The following is a 24,534-nucleotide window of genomic DNA, read 5'->3' on the forward strand; positions in this document are numbered from 1 at the left end:
AAATAAGAATTTGTTCTTAACTGACTTGCCTGGTTAAATAAAGGTAAAATAAAAATAAAATAAATAAAATTTGGCAGAGAACACTAAGATTGGCAAATTCGCCACTGGCGCCCTCTGCTCTTCACAGATGAAAGCACGTTCACACTGAGCACATGTGACAGACGTGACAGTCTGGAGACGGCGTGGAGAACGTTCTGCTGCCTGCAACATCCCCCAGCATGACCGGTTTGGCAGGGGGTCAGTCATGGTGTGGGGTGGCATTTCTTTGGGGGGCCGCACAGCCAGAGGTAGCCTGACTGCCATTAGGTACCGAGATGAGATCCTCAGACCCCTTGTGAGACCATATGCTGGTGCGGTTGGCCCTGGGTTCCTCCTAATGCAAGACAATGCAAGACCTCATGTGGCTGGAGTGTGTCAGCAGTTCCTGCAAAGGAAGGCATTGATGCTATGGACTGGCCCGCCCGTTCCCCAGACCTGATTCCAATTGAGCACATCTGGGACATCATGTCTCGCTCCATCCACCCAACGCCACGTTGCACCACAGACTGTCCAGGAGTTGGCGGATGCTTTAGTCCAGGTCTGGGAGGAGATCCCTCAGGAGACCATCCGCCACCTCATCAGGAGCATGCCCAGGCGTTGTAGGGAGGTCATACAGGCACGTGGAGGCCACACACACGACTGAGCCTCATTTTGACTTGTTTTAAGGACATAACATCAAAGTTGGATCAGCCTGTAGTGTGGTTTTTCCACTTTAATTTTGAGTGTGACTCCAAATCCAGATCTCCATGGGTTGATAAATTGGATTTCCATTGATAATTTTTGTGTGATTTTGTTGTCAACACATTCAACTATGTAAAGAAAAAAATATTTAATAAGAATATTTCATTCAGATCTAGGATGTGTTATTTTAGTGTTCCCTTTATTTTTTTGAGCAGTGTATTTAGTAGTCTTAATGTCACTTGTCTAATATTTTTTGGACAGCCTGTTGCCCTAACCATGGAATTCTCCATTGTGGCTGTAGAGTTTAGAGATTCAGCTACACAATGAACATAAAGCTTTGCCAGCTCTTTACTAACAGGTTTGCTCATTTACAAAAGACAAGGCTTTGAAGATACATGTGACAAAATGTATTCAGTTTGCGGTGATTACACAGCTCACTTTTAACGGTCTTGCTCATTATGTTAAAACCACTTCTGATGAAACAATTATGGCAGAATTATTTCCTGTCTGTCTAAGCACAGTAGAGCTGATGGTGACAGGAAGGGTTGCTGTCTGTCTCATAGAAATATAACTACTAGAATGGACATTTCCATTCAAGTTGTTGTTCTGTGGTGGCGGCCATATTGAGTGCCCCCAAACTTCCTGTAAAGCAGGAAGTTCAGCATTTAATATGAAAATAGCTCACACCTTTCCAAATACAGAAATCCTCAGGAAAAAAAGCAGTGTCTTTTGTAAATGAGCAAACCTGTTAGTAAATAGCTGGCAAAGCTTTATGTTAATTGTGTAGCTGAATCTCTCAACCCTACAGCCACATTGGAGAATTCCATGGTTAGGGCAACAGGCCATCTGAAAAACATTACAGAAAAGTTACATATCTTGAAAACTTGAGTGCTGACAATCAAAACATTTTGGGACTACATCAACAATGGACCAATGAAACAAATAACAAAATATAGTTTTCCTTCAATGTGTGTTTTATTAACAGTCAACTCATGGTCTGTCTGCAGCTCTGAAAAGCCGCTCAGGTCGCTCCATCATCAATGGGAACTGGGCCATTGACCGGCCAGGGAAGTATGAGGGGGTGGGCACCATGTTTACCTACCGACGACCCAATGAGGTCACCAGCACCGCCGGGGAGTCCTTCCTGGCTGAGGGGCCAACCAATGAGATCCTGGATGTTTATGTATGTAACCAGTCAACTTGTATGTACAGTAAAATATAGCTCATATTGGCACATATTTCTCTGTCAGTTTACACTGGCACATTACGTTATAATTAACTTGTTTACTGAAGAATTTTTGCTCTGTCCTCAGGTGATCTTCCAGCAGCCCAACCCAGGAGTGAGCTATGAATTCATCCTTCCCTCTGACAACCCTCCACAGCACCCCAACCACAGACCTGGAGGTGAGGCTCCCCATAGTTACTGATGCAACTGACTGGGACTGTATGGCCTAAATGAACTATCCACAAAGGGAGGGGGTCACAACCACTGATGGCGCTGCATCTCAATGACTGAGTTTTCCCCTGGTTATTTTGGCTGAAATACCATGTTCGATCTCCCAGGGAATACTCTGCATGGGCAAAGTGGGATTGACCACCGGGGCAACCCCAACCAGGAGGGGTACGATCCAGCAGGGGGGAGCAAATACCCTCCCCAGGTCCCCAACAACCAGGTGCCAGCGGTCCAGCCACCCAAACGTCAGAGAGAATACAACTGGAAACTGTCTGGGGCAACAGAGTGTAGCGCCTCCTGTGGCAGAGGTAAGACATGGCATGCATCTTTTTCGGAACTGAAGCCCCAAGAGGTCTCAACCTCTAATTGATACTAGTTGATCAACTAGGTTTAACAGATTCCCTCAGTGAGTAGTGAAGATGCAGTATTGAGGCATGAACATCTAACGCTCTTCTGGGTATTGGTTTTCAGGTAGCAGGTACACCATCTTCCGCTGTGTCCACAGACTGAGCCATGAGCAGGTACCAGGGAACCAGTGTGACAGCAGCACCAGGCCCAGTTCACAGGAAGAGCCCTGCAACCTTCAGTCCTGCCCTGCCTTGTGAGAGACTCCTCTGTCTCAACCACACATTACATACTACACACACTGGTTCAATACATACACAGAGCTTTAGCAAAAGTCAGAAGACCCAGATTTCCTAACATTTTCATGAAAAGTTCCTTACCCGTTAAATTTAAAGTTTAATAATTAGATCATAATTAGAATCTAATTGGACAATTGACCACATGTTTTATTAGCTATGTTGGGACCACATAGCTATTGTGTCCCTCTGAACATGGGGCCTTGTGTGTCCTACTGTGCAGTTGGGACATTGGTGAGTGGTCGGAGTGCAGTAAGACATGTGGCCTGGGTATGCAGCACCGCCAGGTCTTGTGCAGGCAGGTGTATGCCAACCGGACCCTTAACGTCCACACCAGCCGCTGCCACCACCTGGAGCAGCCCGAGACCACCAGCACCTGCCAGCTGAAAATCTGCAGCGAGTGGCAGATACGAACCGAGTGGAGCGCCGTGAGTGACAGCTGTCAATCAATATGCTTCAAATAGTATTTGTTTCAAATACTTTAGCTTGCCTGGCACATGGAACTATTAGAATAGTCTTAAAAGTGTAAACATACCCCACCCATCTGAGGCAGGCTCAATTCAAAGTACTCAGACAAGATTTAACATACTGTATTAAAAGAATGTATCAGAAAGTACATGAACCCCAATTAGATAAATGTTATCATTCCTCTAAAGTTTCTAACATTCCTTATCATAAATTAAACCCGAGCAAGTATTCTATGGAGCATTTTCCCAGTTGTTTTCACAGACAACAGGTTACATTCATCAGAGAGAACTAACCCATGTTTACAGTGTGAGATGAACTGAACACTACCCCTATAGTATTTTACTGCCCCTCCTGTGTTTCCCCAGTGCTCTGTTCCCTGTGGCGTGGGCCAGAGGACCAGGGAGGTGCACTGTGTCAGCAACATGGGAGACTTTGTGTCAAACGAGGAGTGCAACATGAAGCTGCAACCCAGTGACAATGAGAACTGTGACATGGGGCCCTGTGCTAAAAGTTGGTTCTTCACTGATTGGGGGAATAAGGTATGTATGTGTAGGACTGAGGACGTGGACTCTCACCATCACTCTCTAACACTTTTCTAACCTAATACTGTAGTAATTGTTTGATTGCATCTACTACAGTATTGTAGATGCAAGATTATAATTGAAGACAACTTGACTTGATACTAGTGTTAAAAACGAGGGTGATACTAAGGCTGTGATCCAATCAGATAGCGCTTTGTCAGCTTTGCACCTTTTAAAGGCAATGTTCCCCATTCACAGTAAATGCTGCATATGCCAGCTCAATAGGAAATTACCTTTGAAAGTGCGCTATACACAGATCTACCTCTGATTGGATTGAATCAAGGCATAGGTCAACTGTTTTTATTGTCACTTACCATGTCTTTGCTCTCTGCAGTGTTCTGCTGAGTGTGGGATGGGCATCCGGACCCGTGGCGTTCTGTGCCTGACCAATCACATTAGCAGCTTGCCTCTGGAAGGGTGTGGCCATGAGCGCCCCACTGACTCTCAGGTCTGTAATCACGGCCCCTGTGAGAGTCGCATCGAGTGGTTTACAGCCCCCTGGAGTCAGGTAAGACAGGACAACACGGGGTCAAACTGGGCTTGTAGGGACACATCATCTGGGAAAAGATTAGGATGAGGATTTGCTGCAGATTTTACAGATGTCTCCTGCTCATTACTTACATTTTTGCTGATGTCTCATGTCAGGGTTGTATTACCTATCCCCACCCCAAAAAAACATTTCTTACCCCAGGACAGAAAGAGGAAGTCTCAAATGTTACAAATCCATTGTCCATTATTTCCACTTGAAGTAGATATTTAGTTCAGGACAAGGCTTAATCTCTGTCCAGGAAACCGTCCCTCTAAGTAAGGGGTACCTTCTATAACTCAGGTCGGCCAATCAACTGAGCCAGTGATGCCTTTTTCTTTTTCTTAAAAAAACAAAACATGTTGAAACAGTTCAGATGTTTCATATCATGCCCATGTGTAGTATTACCTATGGTATTTTCTCCTTCCCCCAGTGTTCAACGGAGTGTGGCTCGGGCAGCCAGCAGAGGGCAGTGGTGTGTCTGATGAAGACTGACGAGGGGTTCAATGTAATGCCGCCCTACGAATGTTCTTCTCTAGACAAGCCTCTTAATCAGCAGAGCTGCCACCTCAAGCCCTGTGGGGCCATGTGGTACCACACAGACTGGAGCGCTGTGAGTAACTGTACAAGCACATGCCCACACTCACAAGAAAAAGCACACACACACGCTTTTATGTAGAGTTGTGAAATATACTCTCTTGAAAGCGTAATTGAAGAAAGGGAGAATGAGGTTTGAATTGTATTCTCTGTCCCTGCAGTGTTCTAAGACGTGTGAGGGGGGCTTCCGTGTGAGGGAGGTGCGCTGTCTGTCTGATGACATGCTTTCCAGTGAGGGCTGTGAAGAGGAGCTGAAACCAGTGGAGAGAGAGGAGTGCAACCCAGAGCCCTGCGTCCCACACATAGGTCAGTTACTACTGTGTAGTAAACATGGATCTGGGGCCAAGGCACCTCCGCTGGAATGTCACACAGTTGGATTGGTTAATGATGGCTGGTCTGGTCCTAAGTTTTAATGAGGGTTAGAGGGAAATTTAGTCTAAAATGGTTCAACATTAATGAAAATCTTATTCCATACAGAAAACTTGTGAAAATACTTAAAGATTTCTAAAACTTAAAATCACTGATATTATGATTATGATTGTTTTTCAGACGAGAACTGTAGAGACAAGTATTTCAACTGCAATGTGGTGGTCCAGGCACGTCTCTGTGTGTACGACTACTACAAGACAACCTGCTGTGCCTCCTGCACACGAGTGGCCCACAGACAGTCACAACACAGGGCACTCAGCTAGCCCCCTCCCCAGGCCTCAGACCTCTAGGGGGCCTGACACAGCGCCCAGAGCAGGCCCTCAGTCCCTGGGCCAAACACACTGACCCACAGTGGAGAGGACAGCCTAGAACCTGACTCTGGGTGGACATTGACTGGACACTATAATATGAGTGCTAAAAATACAGACTGAAAAACTGAAAGACCGCAAAGAAAGGAAGTGAAAGCCCAACTTGTTTTTGGCATGTGAGGAGATTGCCAATGGGCAATATGGGAAACTGAATGGTTCTTGTATGATGGTTGTGAAGGACACGTTTAACAGGGCTATGAGTGGAGGAGCCCTGGTGAGGCGAGATGATAGACAGAACACCAAACCGAAGAATATGGAACCACTTTATGGTCTGTAACCAGAATCCCCTCCAGTAAAAGTTCCTGTCTGGGTTTTTGTTGTGTTTCGTGGGAAGCAGTTTGGCGCTGCCATTCACCTGAATGGGTTAAGGTCTTGAAAAAGGTCTTTGGCCGAAACGTTGATAGAATAAACAACGTGCAGAGGTAATATTATGTGTGGGAGTTATCTTTCTTACAACTAAGGACTGCTACCACATCTGTGATGAGACTCTTGACTACCATGGCTCTCTTAGATAACATTAAAGGAGAGGAAGATACAGTATTAAAGCAGAGGGAAATTCTGTTTGTTTTGCATAATGTATAGACTGTACACATTTTAATAAGCTTCTTTATGCTTTAAAATCCACAATATTTATGATCTATTTAACTACTTGTAGTATGAAGTTGCCCAAGCTTGCTCTTAAATCATCCCCAATTACGCATCATGAGGGCTCTATTCAATACTCTCCTACACAGCAGTTTAGTTGACCAAAGATTTCACTATTTCACAGGAGGACGTGTCAAACAGTAATTGATCAGTCCAGATCTATGGTTCTATTTAATCTGTACCGGTGAAGCATTACAGATGGTGCAATATAACTGTTAAGGTCATTTCTGATTGAGCCAACATATGCAGTGTTTACCGTGATGCAGTCTCTGCTAATACGGAACATTGCCTTTAGATTTCAATCACGCTGTAACGCTGAACTTCTGCAATACGGATTGAATAGAGCCCCAAGTGACAGCTCACCAGTTTTACACAGCAACCCTCTAACAAATTAAGCTCTAAAATGTTCATGTGTCATTGTAGTGAATCATATATTTTGCATCACTGCTGTGTATATACAGAACCAGTCAAAAGTTTGGACACATCTACTCATTAAAGGATTTTTCTTTATTTTGATTATTTTCTACATTATAGAATAATAGTGAAGATATCAAAACTAAGAAATAACACAAGGAATCATGTAGTTACCAAAAAAGGGTTAAACAAATCAAAATATATTTTATATTCTTCAAAGTAGCCACCCTTTGCCGCTATGACAACTTTGCACAATCTTGGCATTCTCTCAACTAGCTTCAACTGGAATGCTTTTCCAACAGTCTTGAAGGAGTTCCCACATATGCTGAGCACTTGTTGGCTGCTTTTCCTTCACTCTGCGGTCCAACTCATCCCAAACCATCTCAATTTGGTTGATTGTGGAGGCCAGGTCATCTGATGCAGTCCCCCATCACTCTCCTTCTTGGTCAAATAACCCTTGCACAGCCTGGAGGTGTGTTGGGTCATTGTCCTGTTGTAAAAAAAGATAGTTCTACTAAGCGGAAACCAGATTGAATGGCGTATTGCTGCAGAATGCTGTAGTAACCATGCTGGTTAAGTGTGCCTTGAATTCTAAATAAATCACAGACAGTATCACCAGCAAAGCACCCCCACAGCATCACACCTCCTCCTCCATGCTTCACGGTGGGAAAAACACCATCGGTGGGAAATAATCATCCGATCACCTACTCTGCGTTTCATAATTACTCATCAGACCAAGGCACAGATTTCCACCGGTCTAATGTCCATTGCTCATATTTCTTGGCCCAAGCAAATGTCTTCTTATTGGTGTCCTTTAGTAGTGGTTTCTTTGCAGCAATTTGACCATGAAGGCCTGATTTACACAGTCTCCTCTGAACAGTTGATGTTGAAATGTATCTTGTACTTGAACTCTGTGAAGAATTTATTTGTACTCCAATTTCTGAGGCTGGTAACTCTAATGAACTTATCCTCTGCAGCAGAGGTAACTCTGGGTCTTCCTTTCTTGTGGCGGTCCTCATGAGAGCCAGTTTCATCATAGCGCTTTATGGTTTTTGCAACTGCACTTGAAGAAACTTTCAAAGTTCTTGACATTTTCCGGATTGACAGACCTTTGTGTCTTAAAGTAATGATGGGACTGTCCTTTCTCTTTGCTTATTTGAACTGTTCTTGCCATACTATGGACTTGGGTCTTTTGTCAAATAGGGCTATCTTCTGTATACCCCTCTACCTTGTCACAAGACAACTGATTGGCTCAACCGGATTAAGGACAGAAATTCCACAAATTAACTTAACAAGGCACACCTGTTAATTGAAATGCATTCCAGCTGACTACCTCGTGAAGCTGGTTGAGAGAATGCCAAGAGTGTGCAAATCTGTCAAGGCAAAGGGTGGCTACTTTGAAGAATCTCAAATATAGAATATATTTTGATTTGTTTAACACTTTTTTGGTAACTGCATGATTCCATGTGTCATTTCATAGTTATGTCTTCACTATTATTATACAATGTAGAATATAGTAAAAATAAAGAAAAACCCTGTAATTAGTAGGTGTGTTCAAACTTTTTACTGGCACTGTATGATTGAGTGAGTGAAGAAGTTGCTGAACTGAAGGCAATTCAGCAGGTCCTCCCAGTGCCCGAACAGAACAGAAAGCCCTCTTTATTTATTTGTTGGGGTCCCCAGGGAGGGCGCTGGTTTATCGGCACCAGTGGCCCCTTTTGGCTGCAGGGTTAAAACGTCTGTTACCTCTCCACCAATCGCTGCCTAGGAAAGGGATGTAGGCATTCCAGAGCCCACTGGATGGTTAAAGCAGATGGCTAGAAGTTCTAGAACACTATGCTTCTTAAAGAGAAGGTAAAACTACTATATTTGCGTGAGATAAAAAAATTACACCATTGTACATTTTTATGTTCATGTGGAGATTGAAACATTAATTCACTAATTCACTAAAAGGATACTGGGATATTCATGACACTTTATAACTGCAGTAATGTCCCACAATCTTCACAAATATATATTTTTTTAAAGTACATTTGAGTAAATTGAAACTTTTACTCGGGTAGGCCTGGTGAACATCTAAACAAAGGTGATAAATTGACCAGGCCAGTAAAGTATTATGTCCCACTAGTTTGTCCTTTATCCTGTATTGTACCTCAAGAGCAATGAGTTCCTTTTTGATTGCATCCATCAAATTAACATTCACTGTAAGAAAAGGTTTTGAGGACATATTTATCATGGTTGATGTGTTCTCATCCTGTATGTATTGTATGTGTAATCAGATGCTACGTCTGGGATGGACTCTCTACATGATAATACAGTGTTTTCAATGCAACTTTGAGTTAAAGGGAATTAACTGAATTTGCCAACAGACAAGTATTTAAATTGATGATTAACACCATCTTTATTTTTATTTTTTAAATCAGACATGGTTTATAACAAATGCTATACTATACTTTAGTATTTGGAATTCAAATGCAAACATCTGCAATGTACTGTACACTACTTCATAATTGAAATGGGAAAGGTTTGATTGGCAGTTTTGGAGAGAATAGGTAAATAAATGTATGTTTATACTTATTTAGTGCATATTTGTAGTCATTCCATTTATTTGAACACCAGTTCACTGGTGGTGTGAATCAAATCTGTAACAAATAAGGGCATCGATACAAGGCAACTCTTCCTACCGGAGCTTCATGAACTTCAGAATGACTTAAGGACTCCATCTAGTGAAGACTGGCAGTATTACTACAAAGTTGGGGTAAACCAACCCACTGTTCCATGACACTTTATGTTCCCTGGCATCTTAAAATGGAAGCACTCTCTACAAATGTCACAGAACGCAGAACTGCAAATTGAGGGGTTTATTTACTTCAATTGACTGTATTTTATGAGAATAGTATAAACGTCCAAGAAAATAAAGTATCTATTATGCACAGTCATAAAGCAATTAACCAGGCACTGAAATATTGTCAACCGTCAACTGTTTTAACGTGGCAAGATGGCCACAGCAGTTTAATTCACTGCATTTCTCAATAATCATCTTTATCACTAAGAGCTTCAAATAGTTTACATTTACATTACATTTAAGTCATTTAGCAGACGCTCTTATCCAGAGCGACTTACAAATTGGTGAATTCACCTTCTGACATCAGTGGAACAGCCACTTTACAATAGTGCATCTAAATCATTTAAGGGGGGTGAGAAGGATTGCTTTATCCTATCCTAGGTATTCCTTGAAGAGGTGGGGTTTCAGGTGTCTCCGGAAGGTGGTGATTGACTCCGCTGTCCTGGCGTCGTGAGGGAGTTTGTTCCACCATTGGGGGGCCAGAGCAGCAACAGTTTTGACTGGGCTGAGCGGGAACTGTACTTCCTCAGTGGTAGGGAGGCGAGCAGGCCAGAGGTGGATGAACGCAGTGCCCTTGTTTGGGTGTAGGGCCTGATCAGAGCCTGGAGGTACTGCGGTGCCGTTCCCCTCACAGCTCCGTAGGCAAGCACCATGGTCTTGTAGCGGATGCGAGCTTCAACTGGAAGCCAGTGGAGAGAGCGGAGGAGCGGGGTGACGTGAGAGAACTTGGGAAGGTTGAACACCAGACGGGCTGCGGCGTTCTGGATGAGTTGTAGGGGTTTAATGGCACAGGCAGGGAGCCCAGCCAACAGCGAGTTGCAGTAATCCAGACGGGAGATGACAAGTGCCTGGATTAGGACCTGCGCCGCTTCCTGTGTGAGGCAGGGGCGTACTCTGCGGATGTTGTAGAGCATGAACCTACAGGAACGGGCCACCGCCTTGATGTTAGTTGAGAACGACAGGGTGTTGTCCAGGATCACGCCAAGGTTCTTAGCGCTCTGGGAGGAGGAAACAATGGAGTTGTCAACCGTGATGGCGAGATCATGGAACGGGCAGTCCTTCCCCGGGAGGAAGAGCAGCTCCGTCTTGCTGAGGTTCAGCTTGAGGTGGTGATCCGTCATCCACACTGATATGTCTGCCAGACATGCAGAGATGCGATTCGCCACCTGGTCATCAGAAGGGGAAAGGAGAAGATTAATTGTGTGTCGTCTGCATAGCAATGATAGGAGAGACCATGTGAGGTTATGACAGAGCCAAGTGACTTGGTGTATAGCGAGAATAGGAGAGGGCCTAGAACAGAGCCCTGGGGGACACCAGTGGTGAGAGCGCGTGGCGAGGAGACAGATTCTCGCCACGCCACCTGGTAGGAGCGACCTGTCAGGTAGGACGCAATCCAAGCGTGGGCCGCACCGGAGATGCCCAACTCGGAGAGGGTGGAGAGGAGGATCTGATGGTTCACAGTGTCGAAGGCAGCCGATAGGTCTAGAAGGATGAGAGCAGAGGAGAGAGAGTTAGCTTTAGCAGTGCGGAGCGCCTCCGTGATACAGAGAAGAGCAGTCTCAGTTGAATGACTAGTCTTGAAACCTGACTGATTTGGATCAAGAAGGTCATTCTGAGAGAGATAGCGGGAGAGCTGGCCAAGGACGGCACGTTCAAGAGTTTTGGAGAGAAAAGAAAGAAGGGATACTGGTCTGTAGTTGTTGACATCGGAGGGATCGAGTGTAGGTTTTTTCAGAAGGGGTGCAACTCTCGCTCTCTTGAAGACGGAAGGGACGTAGCCAGCGGTCAGGGATGAGTTGATGAGCGAGGTGAGGTAAGGGAGAAGGTCTCCGGAAATGGTCTGGAGAAGAGAGGAGGGGATAGGGTCAAGCGGGCAGGTTGTTGGGCGGCCGGCCGTCACAAGAAGCGAGATTTCATCTGGAGAGAGAGGGGAGAAAGAGGTCAGAGCACAGGGTAGGGCAGTGTGAGCAGAACCAGCGGTGTCGTTTGACTTCGCAAACGAGGATCGGATGTCGTCGACCTTCTTTTCAAAATGGTTGACGAAGTCATCTGCAGAGAGGGAGGAGGGGGGGGGGGAGGAGGATTCAGGAGGGAGGAGAAGGTGGCAAAGAGCTTCCTAGGGTTAGAGGCAGATGCTTGGAATTTAGAGTGGAAGAAAGTGGCTTTAGCAGCAGAGACAGAGGAGGAAAATGTAGAGAGGAGGGAGTGAAAGGATGCCAGGTCCGCAGGGAGGCGAGTTTTCCTCCATTTCCGCTCGGTTTAGGTAGTTTAACCTGTACTAGTGTGTTTGGCTTCTGATACTGCATTCACTGAGATTGAAGACAGAGCCCATGTGGACCTTCAGCATGTCCTCCACACTCCCAATCAGGATCCCAATCTTCACCAGCTCCTGCAGAACCCGGTCAGCCAGATGGTGCATCTCTGTCCACTTGACCTCTGAAACACAAGACCACCTTCAGTCAGGTTTTTAAATCGGAGGTTAAAAGTTTGAAAGCAGTCTAATATGCAGGTGATAATGACCGGTGGTGAGGATATGGCATGTTCTGTGGTAGTCCTCAAGATTTAAATGCAGAACTTTTCATCGATCCATTATTGATTATATATGGTATAATGTAGACAGGCAAGATATCATTAGAGAAACTGCATCCCTTGTATCAGAAAACAGATATTCTCTCCAAATTTAGGAGTGAAAATACCATTTGGTTAGATCAGCTTGGATATGAGCGACGTTATTTAGAAGGATTTTCCACGGTCGGCCATGAAAGCCTCAATCTCCTCCACTGTACGAGGGACACAGGTGAGCAGCTCCATTCCGCTGGCAGTCACCGCAATGTCGTCCTCAATACGCACCTGGACAGAGGAGGGGGAAACATCCAGTAAGACACATGAGGGTCAGAGCCAAGGTTAATAAGACTTAACAGAACAGCATAATGTGTATATTATTTGCTGCCATGGATTAGATTGAGACAAAGGGGTTTCTATGTGCAAGCTTTGGGTGGTTAACGTTGACAGTAACACCAGCACATAAACTAATGAGTACAAACTGTCTGTGGATAGGTAAACGTACCCCTCCAAAGCGGTGGAAGCGGGTCAGCACTTCATTGTTGATGAAGCAGCTCTGGGCTGGGTTGGCCAAGGCCTGGTCCAGCAGGTGGTTGATGAAGTAGATACCAGGCTCCACAGTCAAGACCATGCGTTCCTGCACCAGACGGCCCATCCCCAAGCTCTTCAGACCGGGCTCGTTGACCCGCTCAATACCCTGTGTAACCAAGAACTAGCGGCATGACACGGACGTTAGCCTTGTCTAGAAGGAAAGAGACATATGTCTTTTTGGAAGTGTATTTAGAACTTTCTGTAGCACTGACCATTGATGAATAGAATACTGTATCCATCTCTCTGGTACTGACCTCTGGGTATCCGCCCACGTCGTGCACGTCGATGCCCAGCAGGTGTCCCAGGCCGTGGGGCATGAAGACAGAGCCCATGTGGACCTTCAGCATGTCCTCCACACTCCCACGCAGGATCCCAATCTTTACCAGCTCCTGCAGAACCCGGTCAGCCAGACGGTGCATCTCTGTCCACTTGACCTCTGAAACACAAGACCACCTTCAGTCAGGTTTTTAAATCGGAGGTTAAAAGTTTCAAAGCAGTCTAATATGCAGGTGATAATGACCGGTGGTGAGGATATGGCATGTTCTGTGGTTGTCTTCAGACTTCAACAACTCAATATTAGTCAAACCATAGAATAAATTAATACATTAAATGTATAATCATTCCTTGTGCCCAAGCTAAGTATGTACTGTATGGTCCGTGAATGCTTCCTCAAGCCTGCCTGTGTACAGTAGGATCATACCTGGTTTAATGGCAGCCATGACAGCCCGTGATGACTTGAGCACAGCCTCATAGATGGCCTTCTGGTCTGGAGTGAACTTTCCATTGATTGGGAAGGAGCAGGTGATGTCAGAGGAGTAGCAGTAGTATTCTCCATGTCAAACAGACTGCAAGGAAAAACCACACGTCACAGTTAGATCAGTGTTACTGCTCACCCAAAGGGCTCTACAGCCATTCCGGCATCTTTATTTCCAAACATAAATAAGAGAAATTGTTCACAGTATGTACATCAGAATGAATACAAGTTTTGCCTTTCAAAGGTGCTCATGTTGTGTCACCATGGGCGCTCCACACAGCCACTTTAAATCTCCATCAGTACCCCTATGCACACAGCAGCCTGACTTATGTTCAAAGCCAGTCCAAGCTGTTCTCCGTCTATGAGTAAACCCATGGGAGAGCCACTCAGTGGATCCAGCTGACAGCGAGAACAAAACAACACCCTACTATACTATGACAGCTGGGGAGGTGTAGCTCGCTGAGATGTACAGTATTCCATTAAACAAAACAACAGATCACTGCAAGTGTTTTTGATATACAAATCCAAGACAAAATGAACACAGAATCTAATAAAACCAAGCAAACAACCCAAAGAGGACAATTGAGGAGAGGAATAACTTCACATCATGTGAAATGATCGCCGACTTACCACATATCTCTGTCATCGATGGTCTTGTCATTGGGAGCTCATGCATGGCCGTAGTGCAGGACTGAGCGGTTGTTTCAACTGTTGAAGATTTAAGCATACAAGTAGGACATTATAGAGGCACTTAACACCCTTTGTGTAGCAAAGGGAAATGCCTTGCGTTCCACAGATACAGGTGTAGGAGGTGTGTCTCATTCCCCCATGAGAGTAGCAGTAGTGCTGGAACAGGCTGCAACAGAAAAGCACTGACATGAGCGACCGTACACAAGAAGCTCCCCAGCTCTAACAATGACAATATAGGAGGAAGTTTAATCAAGGGTTAACCTCCTTTTTGATATTGGTTAGCCTAGAATACAAGAAGAGAGTCATCTAAACCTCCCACCTTGAAGATCTCCATCGCCTGATACTTAACTGGAGGACAGTATAATAAAAGCATTTGGACTCATCTTCACTTGGTTATTGGTTTATTCACTGGAGACTTGAGTCAGTGATTACATATTCTCTGCTGCACGTTCTTGCTGCAGTCAATTAGTCAGATAGTGGGCTGGCGAGGGGCACTGCTATAGTAGCTCAGATTATTTACATTCTTCAGCCACCCAGATGAAGGTTTAATTCAAAACACAAAAAGCTGCCAGCTAGAAACAGGAAATTGATTCAGCTCAGTGGGTGGCTGTTGCTACATTGTAAAATACACTCCCCTCCATATGTATTTGGACAGTGATGCCATTTTTTCCATTTGGCTCCAGCATTTTTGGTTTGAGATCAAATGTTTCACATGAGGTGACAGTAAAGAACGTCACCTTTTATTTGAGGGTATTTTCATGCAAAATGCATCTGTTTAACCATTTAGAAATTAAAGCACTTAATGTATTGGCCCGCCCATGTGAGGAAGTCATTAGTAGTTGGACAAATGAGCTTATAGTGTATAAAAGTAGTCAAAAGTTTAGTATTTGATCCCATATTCCTTGCACGCAATGACTACATCAAACTTGTGACTCCACAAATTCATTGGATGCATTTGTAGTGTGTTTTGGATTATGTTTTGCCCAATAGTAATAGAAAGAAAATGATTTGTCATCACTCACAGTGAGTAGATAAGATGTTCCTGAACACTTCTAAATAAATCACTTCTAAATAAATCATGATAATGCCGTGATTAAGAAAAATCATGAATGAATCATGAATAATGAATAATCAGTGAGATGCCGTTCAGAGGCTACAAAAAAAACATGCTAACCTCTCACCATTACCAATAACAGGGGAGGATAGTATTTTTTTTTGGGGGGGGGGGGTGAGTATGATCTTTGTGCCTCTAACCTTTTCATTTTTCACGATTCATTCATGATGGTCGATTATCATGGTAGCATAACACATGAATATAGAAGTGTTTAGAAAAATCTTCTATTCTTACTTATGATAAATGCATCCAACATGATTTTTGTCACAAGCTTGATGCAGTCATTGCATGCAAGGAATACGGGACCAAATACTACACTTTTGACTACTTGAAAACACTATAAGTGAATTTGTCCAAATACTTATGACTTCAGTAGTGATCAGATCAGACGTGCTGTGTTTATGTAGTTTATCCAGAGGAACACACCTTGATAGATAAGGAACGTACGGTTTTACCGTCACCTTCATGGTTATGTGGGACATAGTACACCACCTCGTCATACAATATGCCTTCATACGGTACAAACAGTTCAATATAGCTGGCAAACCCTTCATGATAAAAAGCTCCACTCACCTCTCCATTTCATATTCTTTCTGTCCAGGTCTCACATGCTTCATGATCTGAGGAGGAAGACAACAGCACTTCAGGTTGGCTGTGCCTGTGATATACAAGGCTGCAAGTGGGAAATGATGCCTCTGAGATGTATTCTTTTAGCTTTGATTATATTCATATATTACTCATGATAAAAAACATGGTGAGCTCCAAAAGTATTGGGACATTGACACATTTTTGGTTGTTTTGGCTCTGTACTCGAGCACGTTGGTTAAAGTGCTGACTCCCAGCTTTAATTTGAGGGCATTTCCATCCATATCAGGTGAACCGTTTAAAAATTACAGCACTTTTTGTACATGGTCCCCCCATTTTAGGGGACAAATTAACTTATTATTAACTGTACATGTGTATTAAAGAAGTCAAAAGTTCAATATTTGGTTCCATATTCCTAGCACGCAGTTATTACATGAAGCTTGTGTCTCTAGAAACTTGTTGGATGCATTTGCTGTTTGTTTTGGTTGTGTTTCAGATTATGTGGTGCCCAATATTAAGGAATGGTAAATAAAGTAGTGTCATTTTGGAGTCACTTTTATTGCACATAAGAATAGAAGTTAAAGTTTTATAGCCCATGTCCCTTCACAGAGCGGGCCACTGATTGGGCTGCTCAATCAGTGGCCCGCCCTGTGAAGGGACATGGGCTATAAAACTTTTCAAACACGCCCTCCTCTCCCTTCCTATATAAGCCCTTGACGACAACATAACTTCCTGTTCCGATGATGTGAGAATGGTATGAACCTTGAACTCTTATTCACTACAGAAGTGATACCTTCTAGCCGCTGAGTTAGCAACTGCAGCTGCAAACGCAGGTTAGGAAGGAACAGAAAGAGTATCCCGTCTACCACACAACGATGTAACTACAACGTATCCAATTGACAACCAGAGACATTCTTCAAAGGACTCGGTTGGGCAACACGGCCTTCCATCTACCACCAACCTACTGAAGCGCAGCTCAGAGTAAATATTTATTGCATTTTCCTTTTACAAATGGGCGGTAATTTAGAATGCATAAGATACATTATTTACGATAGCACAGCTTCGCCCTTCGTTCCTCGGTCTTCCCGCTCTTTCACTCAACCCAGCCCCTTTTCCATTGTGTAACAAGCTGTCATATCTGTTCAGCCCGCGAGGGACGTTTTCTTTTATGACGTAATTTGTAATCAAGTTATGATTAATTGTGTGTATGTGTAATTCTGTGTGATTAGTTAGGTATTTAGGAAATACATAATTAAAGCCAATTTTGTATTGCTGATTCAACTTGTTATCCAGGGTTCGTGCAGATAAAAGAATTTACAACTTTCAGATGAGACTGAATTGAGGTGACGATTGATATTGACTGCTATTGATGTAAAATATTACAAGGTCTTTAAGGGTTTATTCGGAAGATAACAGCTCTATACATATTATTTTGTGGTGCACGACTCTTTAGTTAATTACATTTACATGATTAGCTCAATCGGGTAATAGCAAGTTATTTTATACAATAGCATGTCATATCACTTATTCCGGCATAGCCAAAGACATGACACAGGTATGTCTGTCTGTCCTGCAGGATTTTACCTCTTTTTGGGCTTCACTGGAAATCTGGTTAGTGTATCGCAAAACCTCCAGCTCCATGTCAGTCTTAGTCAGCCGGCTGCAGGAAGAGAAGGAACAAGGAGTCAAGGGCCTCTTATAGAAATATACACCTGGCATATTGATCTATTATAAACTGGGTGGTTTGAGCCCTGAATGCTGATTGGCTGAAAGCTGTGGTATATCAGACCGTGTACCACATGTATGACAAAACATTACTTTTTACTGCAATAACGTTGGTAACCAGCTTATAATAGCATTAAGGCACCTCAGGGTTTGTGGTATATGGCCAATATACCACTGATAAGGCTGTATTCAGGCACTCCACATTGCGTTGTGCATAAGAACAGCCCTTAGCCGCGGTATATTGGGCATATACCGCACCCCCTCTGGCCGTTTTGCTTAATTCTATCATGCACAAACACTGGCTTATAGCACCCAGCCAGAAACAAAAGAATGATGATGAAAGCTAAAGCTCTGTGTTTATGTGTGTGCTTTATATTTGGTATCTCATAAGGAATGCGGAAATAATACCTGTATTACTCATCCATTCCACACTGCCGGAGGAGCCTTACACTCCCCTCTTTATCTTTCAGGAAAATCAGCTTTTTACCATATTGTTAGTGAGGTGTTTCTGATTCTATTCTTGGTCATGGTTTCAACCACCATTTAAAGTGCCTTGTAACGGCGTTCTTCGTTTGTTGCAAGAGAGTGGGACCGAAATGCAGCGTGTTGGTTACTCATGTTGTTTAATGAAACAAATGACGAATACATGAAAATACTGAGACAAAATACAAAACAACAAAACGGAACGTGAAACCTAAGTACAGCCTATCTGGTGAAACTACACAGAGACAGGAACAATCACCCACGAAATACACAGTGAAACCCAGGCTACCTAAATACGGTTCCCCATCAGAGACAACAAGAATCACCTGACTGATTGAGAACCGCCTCAGGCAGCCAAACCTAAACTAAACACACCCCTAATCAACCACAATCCCAATGCCTACAAAAAACCCAATACAACAACACAATAACATAAACCCATGTCACACCCTGGCCTGACCAACTAATTATCTAAAACACAAAATACTAAGACCAAGGCGTGACAGAACCCCCCTAAGGTGCGGACTCCCGGACGCACCTCAAAACCATATGGAGGTTCCGGGTGGGCGTCTGTCCATGGTGGCGGTTCCGGCTCGGGACGTGGACCCCACTCCATAAATGTTATAGTTCCTCCCCTTTGCGTCCTGGAATGATCCACCCTCGCCGCCGACCATGGCCTAATAGTCCTCACCCAGAACCCCACTGAACTGAGGAGCATCTCGTGACTGAGGGGCAGCTCGGGGCTGAGGGGCAGCTCGGGACTGAGGGGCAGCTCGGGACTGAGGGGCAGCTCGGGACTGAGGGGCAGCTCGGGACTGAGGAGCAGCTCGGGGCTGAGAGGAAGCCCAGCACTGAGAGGAAGCCCAGTACCGAGAGGAAGCTCAACCAGGCAGTTGAATCCAGCAGATCCCGGTTGGCTGGCAGTTCTGGAAGAGTCTGGTTGACTGGCAGATCTGGAAGAGTCTGGTTGACTGGCAGATCTGGAAGAGTCTGGTTGACTGGCAGATCTGGAAGAGTCTGGCTGACTGGCGGATCTGGAAGAGTCTGGCTGACTGGTGGATCCTGGCAGACTGACGGCTCTGGCTGCTTCATGCTGACTGGCGGCTCTGGCTGCTCCATGCTGACTGGCGGCTCTGGCTGCTCCATGCAGATTGGCAGCTCCTTGCAGACTGGCAGCTCCTTGCAGACTGGCAGCTCCTTGCAGACTGGCAGCTCCGGCTGCTCCATGCAGACTGACAGCTATGGCTGCGCTAAACGGGCAGGAGACTCCGGCAACGCTGTAGAGGCGGAAGGCTCAGGCAGCGCTAAACAGGCGGGAGACTCCAACAGAGCAGGAGAGGAGGAAGGCTCTGGCTGCGCTGAACAGGCGGGAGACTCCAGCAGCACAGGAGAGGAGGAAGGCTCCGGCAGCGCTGGAGAGGCGAGGCGCACAGTAGGTCTGATGCATGGTGCTGGCACTGGTGGTACTGGGCCGAGGACACGCACAGGAAGCCTGGTGCGGGGAGCTGCCACCGGAGGGCTGGGGTGTGGAGGTGGTACTGGGTAGACCGGACCGTGCAGGCGCACTGGAGCTCTTGAGCACCGAGCCTGCCCAACCTTACCTGGTTGAATACTCCCGGTCGCTCTGCCAGTGCGGCAAGGTGGAATAGCCCGCACTGTGCTATGCAGGCGAACCGGGGACACCGAGCGTAAGGCTGGTGCCATGTAAGCCGGCCCAAGGAGACGCACTGGGGACCAGATGCGTAGAGCCGGCTTCATGGCATTTGGCTCGATGCTCAATCTAGCCCGGCTGATACGCAGAGCTGGAATAGAACGCACCGGGCTATGCACCCGCACTGGAGACACCGTGCGCACCACAGCATAACACGGTGCCTGCCCGGTCTCTCTAGCCCTCCGGTAAGCACAGGAAGTTTGCGCCGGTCTCCTACCTGGCGTAGCCATACTCCCTGTGAGCCCCCCCCCCCAAGAAATTTTTATGGGCTGACTCTCGGGCTTCCAACCGCGTCGCCGTGCTGCCTCTTCAAACCAGCGCCTCTTCGCTTTTGCCGCCTCCAGTTCTTCCTTGGGACGGCGATATTCTCCAGGCTGTGCCCAGGGTCCTTTTCTGTCCAATATCTCCTCCCAAGTCCAGAAGTCCTGTGATCGCTGCTCCTGCTGCCGCTGCTTGTCACCACGCCGCTTGGTCCTGTTGTGGTGGGTGAATCTGTAACGAGTTTCTTCTAACTCCTCCTCTGACGAAGAGGCGGAACAAGGATCGGACCAAAATGCAGCGTGGTTAGTTAGATACATCTTTAATGAAGATGAAACACGAACAATACAAAACAACAAACGTGGAAAACCGAAACAGCCCTATCTTTATTTTATAAATAATTATTTATTATCTTCAATACCATTCATTCTTTACAACTCATAATTTTCATACATACTCAAATAATGGTATTTTAATTAAACTAATTTAACTAAACATAAACCCCAAACAAAACCTCAGGGGAACATCTTCCCTCCCAGTCACCCTACAAAATACCTTTCCCTATCTCCCCGTCCCTAATCTATCCCCTTACAAATCTAAATGACACCCAGCCCTAAACCCCCCTTCCACCTCTCCCGAGCAGCATGCTGCCCCCACATCCTCTCCTCTCTCTTCATCCTCCCCCTCAAATCTCCTTCCACCCTCCTCACTATCCCTTCCACCCCCCAATCTCTCCCTGTCTTCACCATGTTCTGCCTGGCTTCCCACAGCCCCCGTTTAAAGAGACTCATGAGAAGCCAGAGCAGAAACCTGTCCCTATCCGTCCCTCTCGCTCTCCCTACACCTCTCTCTATCCTGGCCCACGTCAATACAAAATCCCCCCTTACCAAACCTAACAACACCCGTGCCCTAGCCCATACTACTCCGGCAAAGGCACAGTCCCAAAAGACATGGCGCACAGTCTCCTCCCTTCCTCAAGAGGATCTTGGACAGGTGGGGGATTGCACCAAACTATACCGGTACATGATGGAACGTACTGGCAAGCACTTATGGAGGCTCAACCAATTCAGGTCCTTGAGCCTGTTGTCCAGACCCCGCGCCTGCACTCCCTCCCAGACCACTTCCGAGATGCCCACTACAGGCGCCGGACTCCCTGCCTTTCTGACCTCCTCGTACAGGTGCCTGTGATCTAAACCTACTCGGGCAACTTCAACCTCAGGGTGCGCACGCAGCCACTTGGCCGTATGACCAAAGTGCCACGGCAGCTGTTCCGCCCGAGGACCCGTGTTAGACCACACCATTACACTTCTCGCCTGATACGAGAAGAACACCCGCAGGAGGTAACCGGACGGGTGTATCACTGGATGAGCAAGCTCCGTTAACAAGAAAGAAACAAACAATTGTGTCCAGCTAGAGGGGGAAATGTGGTACCCCCTACCTCCCTCCCCGATGGGACAGATCATGCGTGCCCTGGCAACCCACTCGCACCTGCCACTCCACATGAACTAAAACACAAGCCTCACTAGAGGCCTCCTCAGACAAGCCGGCAATGGGTAGATGTACGCCAAATACAAAAGAGACGGCAACACATCCACCTTTAGGACCAGGACTTTGCCCACAAAAGACAAATACCTAGCCTTCCACATTGCTAGCTTCCTCTTTACCACTGCGATACGCATGTTCCAGTTTAGCGTCGCTGAGCCGGAGGTCTCAAAATGGACCCCGAGAATCCTCAGGGCCCCCTCACAGAGAGATAACCCCCCAGGCACATCCCTTCTACTGCGCCATCTTCCGAAAAACTTGACGGAATACTTGCATGGTTCAGAACTGCTCCTGACGCTCGGGTGAAATCCCCAAAGATGGCAAGGGACCTTGTCAGGCACGAGTCCTTGCACAGCAGCAAGGAAGTGTCGTCGGCATACTGCGTCATCTTAAACCGCAGCCCACCACTTCCAGGGATCAACAAGCCTTCCACCCCTGTGTCTGCCCTAATGGCAGCCCCCAGAGGCTCCATGTACAGAACGAAGAGGAGAGCCGAGAGTGGGCACCCCTGCCTGACCCCAGACGAGAGGTCAAAAACGTCACCCAAGTGACTATTTACACTAACTCGGCACCCCGCTCCGACATATAGTGTACGAATCCATCCTATGAACTTCTCCCCAAATCCTAATCAACCTAACACTCTGAATAAAAAGGATCTATTCACGCGATCAAAGGCTTTCGTCTGATCTAGCGCTGCTACCATTAAAGGCAGTCCTCTATCTTCAACCCAAGTGATGGAGTCCCTGATTAACTGTAGGTTCCATCTAATAGAGCGGCCCTCTACCCCGCATGTCTGATCCTCATGGACGACGTAGGGAAGGGCTGTGCGCAACCGGTCTGCTAAAACCTTTGCAAGTAGCTTGTAATCTACACACAGCATGGTCAACGGCCGCCAGTTGCCAAGGTCTGTTACTTCCCCCTTCTTATATAAAAGTGACAGCACACCAACAGCCATTGATCCCCCCGGGACCCCCGTCTCAAGGATGGCCTTCAAGACTTCGAGGACCACTGGTCCAAGTATACCCCAAAACTTGAGATAAAACTCAGCTGGCAGCCCATCCATCCCAGGCACCTTCCCTTTTCCCATCCTCCTAAGAGCGCTCTCAACCTCTTCTAGTGAATTCTGGGCCTCCATCACTTCTCTAATGTCCTCCGGCAACCGCCTGGACAAGTGTTCTAAAAACACATTTCCCTGCTCTACATCTATTTCCCTTTCCTTAAATAAACCTTGGAAATGATCAGTTGTCACCTTGACCATATCCTCTGGTTCTCTAACTATACTACCATTTTCTTCCCTAACACCATGCATTACCTTCCTACTCTGTCTGGCCCTAACCGACTTAAAGAACATAGCAGAACAAGTCTCATTACGTTCTAGAAAGCCACTATGCGCACGCTCCAGGAAAGCTCGAGCCTTCCGCTCCTCCCAGTCAAACGACCCGCCGAGGTTGCCTGCCTCGTATTCGAGTTCAATTAACCTTTGGATACGATCCACCTTCCTCCTCTCCTCCCTTTTTTTCCTCTTGCAATATCCTATTATAAAAGCCCTAATCCTCACCTTAACTAATTCCCACCACTCTAACACCCCCTCGCACATGGACCGGAGGCCTTCAAGCCTCCAAAAGAAACCATAAAACCCGTCAACAAAAGCCTGCTCCTCCAGCACATCCCGATCTAACTTCCAGTACCCCCTACCAAAGAGGCAGACTGGCGACCCCACCTGCAGGAGGACCCCGTCGTGATCCGAAAAGAAAACAGGCAACTGCCGCCCAGACAACTTACCCAAAGACCTGGGTACAAAAATATAGTCGAGCCTCCGCTCAACCCCCTGGAGTTGCGCCATGTAGGACCGGCCATTTTCGGAGTAGTGTGCAGACCACCATCTACCAGACCATGGCAAGCCATTAGCCCGGCAATGGCACCTGCACTGCTATCCCCCCTATTCCTAAATCTGTATTAAAATCCCCCCTATCACTAATTTCCTATTTGTGACACACAGGGGCGTCAGACAGTCCACCATCTCCCTCCTGTCTGCCACCACTTGTGGCCCATACACCACCACTAATCTAAATTTACAATCCCTTATCGTGACATCCACCCCTATAACCCTCCCCTGCATTACCACAAAAGCATCCTCCACTTTTACCTCCCTGTGCCCACACAAAATCACTACCCCCGATGAGTGCACCCCCCCAATACCCCAAACCGACTCCCCCTTGTCCTACTCCCTCTTAAACCTACTAACATCCCCTCCATCCCTCAGGTGAACCTCCTGTAAAAAAACAAAAATCAAACCCCACACCCTCCAAATAACTAAAAACCGCCCCCCTCCTCTTAACAAAATCCCTTAAACCCCTTACATTTAAACTAACAAAAGTAAAATTAGACCCCATGAAAGAATAAAATAAAAACATGTAATACACTCAAATTCTAAACCCAGACAGAAAAAAAACAAAAACAGGTGACTCACCCGATGCTCCCCTGCTCCATATCTACCGGTGAGAACACCATCCGTACTCCCGACATCCCCCCTCTTCCTCCATCTTACCAACCCAGGATGCAGGAATAATGTTTGGCTCCGGGGTGCCCTGCACCCTGGGTCTACCCCCACAATCCTCCCCCTCCCCAGTGCTGCAGCTGGATTCGAAAAAAATTGGGGAGGCTGAGTCCCCAAACAAAAAACTCCCCACCTCCTCCTGTACCCAGTCCTGAGTATTGTTAGGTTTGTCCCCACCCAACAGAAGTTGAGGGCCTAAGGAAACCAGCAGCAACCCAGAAGTTTCTCCCACCCCATCACTCTCTTGGCCACCCCCTCCCTCTCACTGTCGGCCA

At 46.2% G+C, this 24,534-nt stretch overlaps 2 protein-coding genes and 1 long non-coding RNA gene across 5 annotated transcripts in view; 1 reads left to right on the plus strand and 2 right to left on the minus strand.

Annotated features, from left to right (window-relative positions):
* Positions 1 to 6,979, plus strand: part of LOC135550814 (thrombospondin type-1 domain-containing protein 4-like) — a 57,567-nt gene extending 50,588 nt beyond the window's left edge. For all 3 annotated transcript variants that reach the window (XM_064981962.1, XM_064981945.1, XM_064981954.1), the window contains 10 exons: positions 1,728 to 1,903; positions 2,034 to 2,124; positions 2,284 to 2,481; positions 2,645 to 2,774; positions 3,038 to 3,242; positions 3,648 to 3,821; positions 4,198 to 4,371; positions 4,823 to 5,002; positions 5,148 to 5,292; positions 5,536 to 6,979. In XM_064981962.1, coding sequence (XP_064838034.1) covers positions 1,728 to 1,903; positions 2,034 to 2,124; positions 2,284 to 2,481; positions 2,645 to 2,774; positions 3,038 to 3,242; positions 3,648 to 3,821; positions 4,198 to 4,371; positions 4,823 to 5,002; positions 5,148 to 5,292; positions 5,536 to 5,678 — 1,616 coding nt within the window. In that variant the 3' untranslated portion in view covers positions 5,679 to 6,979. The remainder of the gene's footprint in view (positions 1 to 1,727; positions 1,904 to 2,033; positions 2,125 to 2,283; positions 2,482 to 2,644; positions 2,775 to 3,037; positions 3,243 to 3,647; positions 3,822 to 4,197; positions 4,372 to 4,822; positions 5,003 to 5,147; positions 5,293 to 5,535) is intronic.
* Positions 6,980 to 11,965: 4,986 nt separating this feature from the next.
* On the minus strand, positions 11,966 to 14,240 carry LOC135543880 (xaa-Pro dipeptidase-like). The gene is made up of 6 exons (XM_064971230.1): positions 14,225 to 14,240; positions 13,541 to 13,669; positions 13,095 to 13,276; positions 12,755 to 12,946; positions 12,438 to 12,537; positions 11,966 to 12,123 (listed from the first exon to the last, which is right to left on the minus strand). Exons 1-6 carry the CDS (start codon positions 14,238 to 14,240, stop codon positions 11,966 to 11,968), a joined length of 777 nt encoding a protein of 258 aa, XP_064827302.1.
* A 141-nt stretch (positions 14,241 to 14,381) lies between these two features.
* LOC135504212 (uncharacterized) overlaps positions 14,382 to 24,534 on the minus strand; it is a 59,856-nt gene continuing 49,703 nt past the window's right edge. The window contains exons 2-3 of the long non-coding RNA XR_010450109.1: positions 15,972 to 16,018; positions 14,382 to 14,450 (exon numbers count right to left, since the gene is read on the minus strand). This is a non-coding gene — a long non-coding RNA (uncharacterized LOC135504212). The remainder of the gene's footprint in view (positions 14,451 to 15,971; positions 16,019 to 24,534) is intronic.

The sequence above is a fragment of the Oncorhynchus masou genome, chromosome 1 (assembly GCF_036934945.1).
Source record: "Oncorhynchus masou masou isolate Uvic2021 chromosome 1, UVic_Omas_1.1, whole genome shotgun sequence".
Taxonomy (NCBI): Eukaryota; Metazoa; Chordata; class Actinopteri; order Salmoniformes; family Salmonidae; genus Oncorhynchus; species Oncorhynchus masou.